At 50.4% G+C, this 7,123-nt stretch overlaps 1 protein-coding gene across 1 annotated transcript in view; it reads right to left on the minus strand.

Moving 5' to 3' along the window:
• The window catches only part of WFDC2 (WAP four-disulfide core domain 2), an 11,589-nt gene extending 8,760 nt beyond the window's left edge, over positions 1 to 2,829 (minus strand). The window contains exons 1-2 of the mRNA XM_011983819.1: positions 2,681 to 2,829; positions 2,006 to 2,149 (exon numbers count right to left, since the gene is read on the minus strand). Of these exons, the coding sequence (XP_011839209.1) occupies positions 2,006 to 2,149; positions 2,681 to 2,753 (217 nt within the window). The 5' untranslated portion in view covers positions 2,754 to 2,829. The remainder of the gene's footprint in view (positions 1 to 2,005; positions 2,150 to 2,680) is intronic.
• Between the last annotated feature and the right edge of the window lie 4,294 nt (positions 2,830 to 7,123).

The raw sequence follows: 7,123 nt of genomic DNA on the forward strand, positions 1-7,123 counted from the left end.
ATAGCAAAGACTTGGAACCAACCCAAATGCCCATCAATGATAGACTGGATAAAGAAAATGTGGCACGTATACACCATGGAATACTATGCAGCCATAACAAATGATGAGTTCACATCCTTTGCAGAGACATGGATGAAGCTGGAAATCATCATTCTCAGCAAACTAACACAAGAACAGAAAACCAAACACTGCATGTTCTCATAAGTGGGAGTTGAACAATGAGAACACATGGACACAGGGAGGGGAACATCACACACCAGGGCCTGTCAGGGAGGTTGGGGGTTAGGGGAGGGATAGCATTAGAAGAAATACCTAATGTAGATGACGGGTTGATGGATGCAGCAAACCACCATGGCACATGTATACCTATGTAACAAACCTGCACGTTCTGCACATGTACCCCAGAACTTAAAGTATAATACAAAAAAAAAAAAATTAAAAAGTTGCCGACAGTCTTGACTTCCTAATACAAAGAAATTCATTCTCTTGAAAGGAGTAGGAGCCTTCAATATTGGGCTGTCCTGGGAATAAATAGGGAACCATTTATGATCAAAACAAGTCACTGTGTATGGAGTATCTTCCCACTAATAGACACTTTACATGCATTATTTAATTTAGTCCTCATGACAATCCTATGGAATTTGGAATTATTCCCATTTTAGAGCAGAGGCTCAGAGAGGTAAAACAACATGCTCAGGATCACACAACTAGAAAATGGCAGAACTAGGATTCAAACCTCCAAGCTTCCTCCCTGGCACAGGAGGCCATCTGACCTTGTCCCTCTTCCTGCCTCAGTCTGTCCATCTGAGATAAGGGAACAAATTCTTCATTCATCAAACAGCAAAGACTCCCTCCTTTGCTCCTCCACCTCTCTCATCTACCTGCTGCCTGCTTTCTCTCCAAATCTTCCTCTCCTTCTGGTCCTCCTCTCCCTGGCCCAGAGGAGGGGACTCCTGACCTTGAAGCTGCCCTTGGTGGGCTGCCAGTCCCCCTCCACTTACCACTTCCCTGCTGGTCGGTGTCTGGGGGTCACCGTATTACAAACTTTCCCAGCCTGTGCTGACATCTTCAGGGAAATAACAAAGAGGAAAAGTCACAGGGACTGTATTCTGGGAAAGAACATCATTACAGTACCTTGGTTCTCTCCAGGTCCTATCCCTGCCTCTAATACTCAGCAGTTCCCTCTGGAGAACGAGAAGCTGAGGTTCCATGCTGCCTAAGCCACCCCCTGCTCTGATCAGCCTGGTGGAGACACTGCAGCTCCAGCAAGCGCCTTTGAAGGAGTCCCCAGCTCGCGCTCACTCAATCCTTAGAGTGGAAGCGATTGACTGAAAGACAACAAAGGGCGATACAGTGTCCGGGGAGGATTCCTCGCTTTCTTCAAATCACTCAGCCAGCTGGCCCGAAAGGCAAAAGCTGAACCCTCACTATGACTCCTGCAGCCATGGGATGGCCGTGTGACCTTGGGCAAGAACAATTTTTTTCTCGCCGATGCTCCCTTCCACATCTTTAAGATGAGCGGGACACTTTCCTAAATCTGTAAAGTTCCCTTCCACCTGGACAGAGGAATTGGGGAAAATCTTGCCAGGCCAGGCCCTCCCCGTCTTTCCCCCAGGGAGGGACTCCAAGAGGAGATGTGAGAGCCCCAGGCTCCGGGCTTTCCCGCAGGGCAGGCTCCGGCCAGTCCGAGAAGGAAACTGCGGCCCCGGGTCCACAGGCCGCGGGGAACAATGTCCCGGCTGTGCGTGCCCGGAAGCCCGTCATGCACCAGAGACTCGAATCCAGCTAGGGGTGGGGACCCCCCCCTTGGCTGCGCTTCAACGACGCCTTTGTCTCCCCCGGGACCGTGCGAGGGAGAGCACTGGCGGATCTGGTTTCATCCGTCTTGACTTTCCCGGGGGTCCCTGGGTCCTGGGGCGCCCCTGTTCCCGGAACCCAGGCCCTCCCGCCTCCTCCCAGCCCAGCGCAGCCCCGCCCCATCCCCGCTCGGCCGTGGTGGAGTTACCATTGGGCAGAGAGCAGAAGGTGGCGCAGCCCGCGCTGCAGCACTTGAGGTTGCCCGCGCATTCGCTGTCCGAGACGCACTCCTGCGTGCAGTTCTGGTCCGCCTGGAGCTCGGGGCACACGCCGGTCTTCTCTGCTCCTGTGCCTGGAAGGGCAGGCCCGTGACAGTGGAGGGTGGGGCGTAGCGCCAGCCCCAGAGGATGCCCACGTCCTGATCCAAAGCTTAACTCCAAGGAATTCTCAGTCTCTGGCCCTAGGAGTCCCCTTACTGCCCCCAGAGACTCCCACTTCCAGACCAGGAGGAGTCCCTAGCCCCTGGGAATACCAGAGCTTCCTAACCCTTGGCGTCGGGGCCCTCGGATCTCAGCCCTAGGGGACTCCGCACAGCTGAGTGTCTAGGAGCTTCCGAGGTCGAGGCAGAGCAGCCCCCACCCCCAGCCCACTGCAGCCACGGAATGTCTTCGTTCAGCACAGAACCCTCCCAAATTTCAGCCATCAGTGGTCTCTCCACCTCCAGCACATTGGACCCCACACCCTAGGCTCCAAGGGTCCCCGCCACTTCCGACCCAGGAATTCCCACTTCCCCGGCCTCCAGAGGCTACGCCTCCGCCTGGCTCCATCCTGGAGCTCGTGGCTCGGCCCCTCTGGGCGCTGGGCGTCTCCCCGCCCCACTCACCTGGGACTAGGGTAAAGCCGAACAGCAGCAGGCCGAGGGCGGCGGCTAGCGAGCCTCGGCGACAGGCAGGCATGGTGCTATGCCGGGGCGGGGTGCAGGTGTGAGCCGCTGCTCAGGTGCGGGGATTTAACCGCGCGCGCGGGAGGGGGCGTGGGGTAGGGGTGGAGCTGAGCGGGGAAGGGGAGGGTGGAGGGCTTCGCAGGCCCCGGGGGCGGGCTGCCACCTGAGGTCATTTCACAATCCCCCAGGATCAGGTATCACTCTTGGCCCCGGTGGGAACCAGGAACTTAAAGCAGCTTCCAGGACATGACCGGCTGCAGCCGGACCCTTGTCCACTCCTCCCTCCTGACCTCCCTCCTGGGGCCTGAGGGCCAAGGCTCAGGGCTCCTGGGTTTCTATTCCAAGACTCCGAGGTTTCTCCAGAGTGTCCCCAGTCGGGGGTTGAGGAGGATGGGGCAGGGCCCGCAGGGAGGCAGTCGAGCATTCGAGTAAAAGGGTTCTATTTGGGGTTAGCCAGATGAGAGGGCAGATCCCCCTTGATGGAGGGCTAGGGTAGTGATACAGAGCACATAGTAGGGTCTATAGAAGTAGCACTTATTATTGATAAACAAACCCTTCTCACCAGAAACAGGCCCAGGAAGGTGAAGCACCTACCAGTGTCAAGCCATTTGGGTGTGTGTTTCTGCCGCCCTTTCTTTGTCCTACCGGCCCCTGATCAGGGCTGACTGTGCCAGGCTCTGTGCTCCTTGTCTCAAGGAATCATCCCAGCAAACCTCTGACCGGAGAGTTACTGTTATCAGCTGTATATGACAAAGGAACTGGGTGCTCAGGGATTTAGGACCGCACCTCCACCACAAGGTCCCCTGCAAAGCTGTACAAATAAGGTTTTGAACCCAGGTGTCTCCCTCCAGACACTCGTTTTTTCCATTCCATTGTAAATATTCACTGGCTGCCTACTGTGTAACATATGCAGGTCAAGACGCTTGGTGAAGAGAAAGTCGTCAAAAGGGGCCCTCCAGCACTGGTCTTGAAGGGGTGACAGAGTCTGGGGTCTGACTCCCACCTCCACCACTTCCCACCTGAGGGCTCTAGAATGAATCCTTTCCCAGATCTGAGCTGCCACATCATCAGTGAAAATGACACCTATGTGGGACTTCAGTGAGAACACAAATGCAATGTTCCTGCCATGGAACAACCATGTACTCACTGGGAGCATTGAGTAGATCCACACGATTGACACAGGGACTCCAGGCCTGACCCATGAGAGGTACTGGATCAATGGCCGTGAGTGCTCCGGAAATAAGTGTCTCCCGTGATGGAGGAGACCAATAAGTATAAATCAAGTTTTAGAATCCAGGGTGTTAAGTGCCAAAACAGAGTTACCCAGGGAGTTAGACAAGAAGTGCCTTCGAACATCTTTCCTGCTCCAATGATTTGAGGTTCTAGAAGCCCCAGGAGGTCTTTGCTGCTGGAGGCTAGAGCGAGTCTGGGGCAGTGAATGCTGGGATGACAGTGACAGGTGAGTAGGGTTTGGTGATGTGAGGACATCTGGCCACCGTCCCCAAAATGGATGCTGAGAACACCTCCCCAGGTTTCTCATGCTCAGCTTGGGGACTGGGGACATGCCGTTGTTGGGAGGGGCCAAGGCTATTTACTCTGAGCTCAGTCAACAATAAGAGCAGGAGCCAGGCGGGGACACAGCCCATAGCAGGCTAGTGAAATCCAGTTAGGGCACAAAGAGAACACTGGGGTGAGCAGCCGATTTTTAGCTCGTGGACCCAGCTGGCTACTGTATATTCAGCCCTAGGCACTGCTGCCAACAGCTTTCTTCCCGGCCCTATTCAGCTCCCTGGGCCAGGAAATTGCCCAGCCTTGCCCCTCCCAGGCCCTTATGAGCACCCTGTTGATTGGCTCTCTCTTACAGGAATGCAGACTGAGGGAGGGTGTCAGGGCCAGGCAGAAGGATGGGGAAGGAATTTTCATCAGTCAATGGCATCAGATGTTTAGCTTTTGTGGTGCCAAGTTCTGTGCTAGGTATAGTTACATCTATTCTCTTTACATCATTTAAAAGGGCAGAGGCTTTAGAACCAAATGCATCCTTGCCCAATCAGGGACAATGCATCCATGGCCACTTTCTGGCTATGTGACTTAGAGAAACACTTCACTTTTCTGACCGGCATCTTCTTCCTGCATAAACTGTATATCATCCTAACAGTCTTGGAGGATTATAAGGGTTTTATAAGATTATTATAAGGTTTAAAGGAAAAAGCATAAATCAGAGGTTGCAAATCTGGCTAGAGCACATACATTATTAACTACACAGTATGTTTTGAAATTTTAAATTAGTTGCCAAGATTTAAAAGTAGGGAATTTCATATAAAAATAAACCTCTAGCTTCTCTTGGAAAAAGTAAAAGATCTGGCAACACAGTCTTGCAATCTTACATATAACAACCATCAGCTAGAGCAGCGTGTCTCAAAACTGAGCATGCATCAGATCATTATTTGGTTGTTTTTTGTTTTTTTGAGACTGAGTTTTGCTCTGTCCCCCAGGCTTCCCTTCCCTCCCCTCTCATCCCCTCCCCTCTCCTCCCCTTCCCTTACCCCACCTCCTAGGTTCAAGCGATTCTCCTGCCTCAGTCTTCCTGGTAGCTGCAATTACAGGTGCCACTACATCTGGCTAATTTTTGTATTTTTAGTAGGGACAGGGTTTCACCATATTGGCCAGGCTGGTCTTGAACTCCTGACCTCAGGTGATCCACCCGTCATGGTCTCTCAAAATGCTGGGATTACAGGTGTGAGCCACTGCACCCGGCCTAAGCATGCATCAGAATCACTTGGAAAGCTTGTTAAAATACAGATTGCAGGATCCCTGTTCCCAGAATTTTGATTAGTAGGTCTGTGGTGGGACCTGAGAATTTGCATTTCTAACAGGTTTCCAGGTGATGCCAGTGCTGCAGGGCTGGGGACCATACTTTGAAAACCAGAACCTAAATAGAGCTACTCTTTTTCTATGAGAGAAGCATTCCCCCCAGTTTCCCATAATCCCTACCACCACCATCCCCCCTCTCTGCAACTACTTCCATTCACAGTGCTCACCTGACCCCAGGAGGGCACATAGTAAGTGTTTGGTGAAAGGTAGTTTACATTTATTTAACAGTCTTATGGATTAAGTATTATTACTCCCATTTTCCAGGTTAAGAAACAGAGATTCAGCTAAGCAAAGTGACTTACTGGAGGAAACACAGCCGGTAAATCAGAGGGAAGACTCTTGCCAAATTACTTGTGTTGTCCCGGTTATTTCAATATTATACACATTTACACAGCTCTATCTGAAGTTAACATAGATGATGCATCCAAAGTTTTGTACATGACTTCATGAGTGTAAAAAATATATATATCAGGGAAGAGGAGGAAGAAAAGAAGCAGAAAGGAAAGAGGAAAAGTTTATAGTGGTGGGTGATGTCAGGTAGCTGTAGACATGCCCACTCTAAAATGACTGTAAACAAATTAACGGTGAATATTTAAGAAATTTCCAGGAACAAAAAAGGTGTCTTTAATCATGCAATGGGCCTCTCCTGCTAGACTTTTGGACCCAGTCAAACTTCCTTTCATTCCATGGAAACCTCTCTTTGGATATACTGACTGTTTTGTTTTGTCACCTTACATCCGTTTGTCCTTTTTCTGATAAACCACCCTGAGTTTGCTTTGGAGGAAATAACTTTTCCTCCAAACCAAGACAGGTGGGACCAGGCAGACTGTCAATTAAAGTGTCTGCCCTACCCCCAGGCAGAGTGGCCAATCAGATACTGTTCCTAGAACTGTAATCTTGAGCAATGAATCATAAAAGACCTGAAAATGTATGGCGCTAACTCAGAGGTGTCCTGGGAAGAACTCAGTTCTGACTTTATCATTCTTTCCAAGCTGTGTTCTTTTAGCTTTCCCTTCAGTTCTGAGAGCTAAACTAAATCAATTAGTGCTGTTGGGTGCAAGCAGTAGAATTCAACTCTGGCTAACTTAAAGATATCATTAGGAAAGGAGAATGGATGCCCACTACATCCCCCACACCATTTTTATAAATTTCTTCTTGGTTTACAATAGCCAGAGTTGGTTTCTGTTGCGAGTAACCAAAGAGATCTTACTCCCTATACCAATGTAACCACCAAGTTCCACATTTCCAAATCCAGTGGCCTTCTCTTAGCTCTCATTCTCTTCTAACTCACAATTAAGGTCCTCGTGGCATACATGCAATACTGTTCAAACCAAATCCTCATTAAAAAAAAAAGAATACACATGGTCTCAGCACAAAAACCCATGAAAAGCAAAGCTTCTCTATTTGAAGTGGCTCAGGTCCAGCCTCAAACCAAATACTCTTCCTAGAACAGTGCACTTTTTGAGTTATTTCCTTGAGTGTAAATTCTACTGGCTCTTCACTGCCTTCAGG

The sequence above is a fragment of the Mandrillus leucophaeus genome, unplaced genomic scaffold (genome assembly GCF_000951045.1).
Source record: "Mandrillus leucophaeus isolate KB7577 unplaced genomic scaffold, Mleu.le_1.0 Scaffold255, whole genome shotgun sequence".
Taxonomy (NCBI): Eukaryota; Metazoa; Chordata; class Mammalia; order Primates; family Cercopithecidae; genus Mandrillus; species Mandrillus leucophaeus.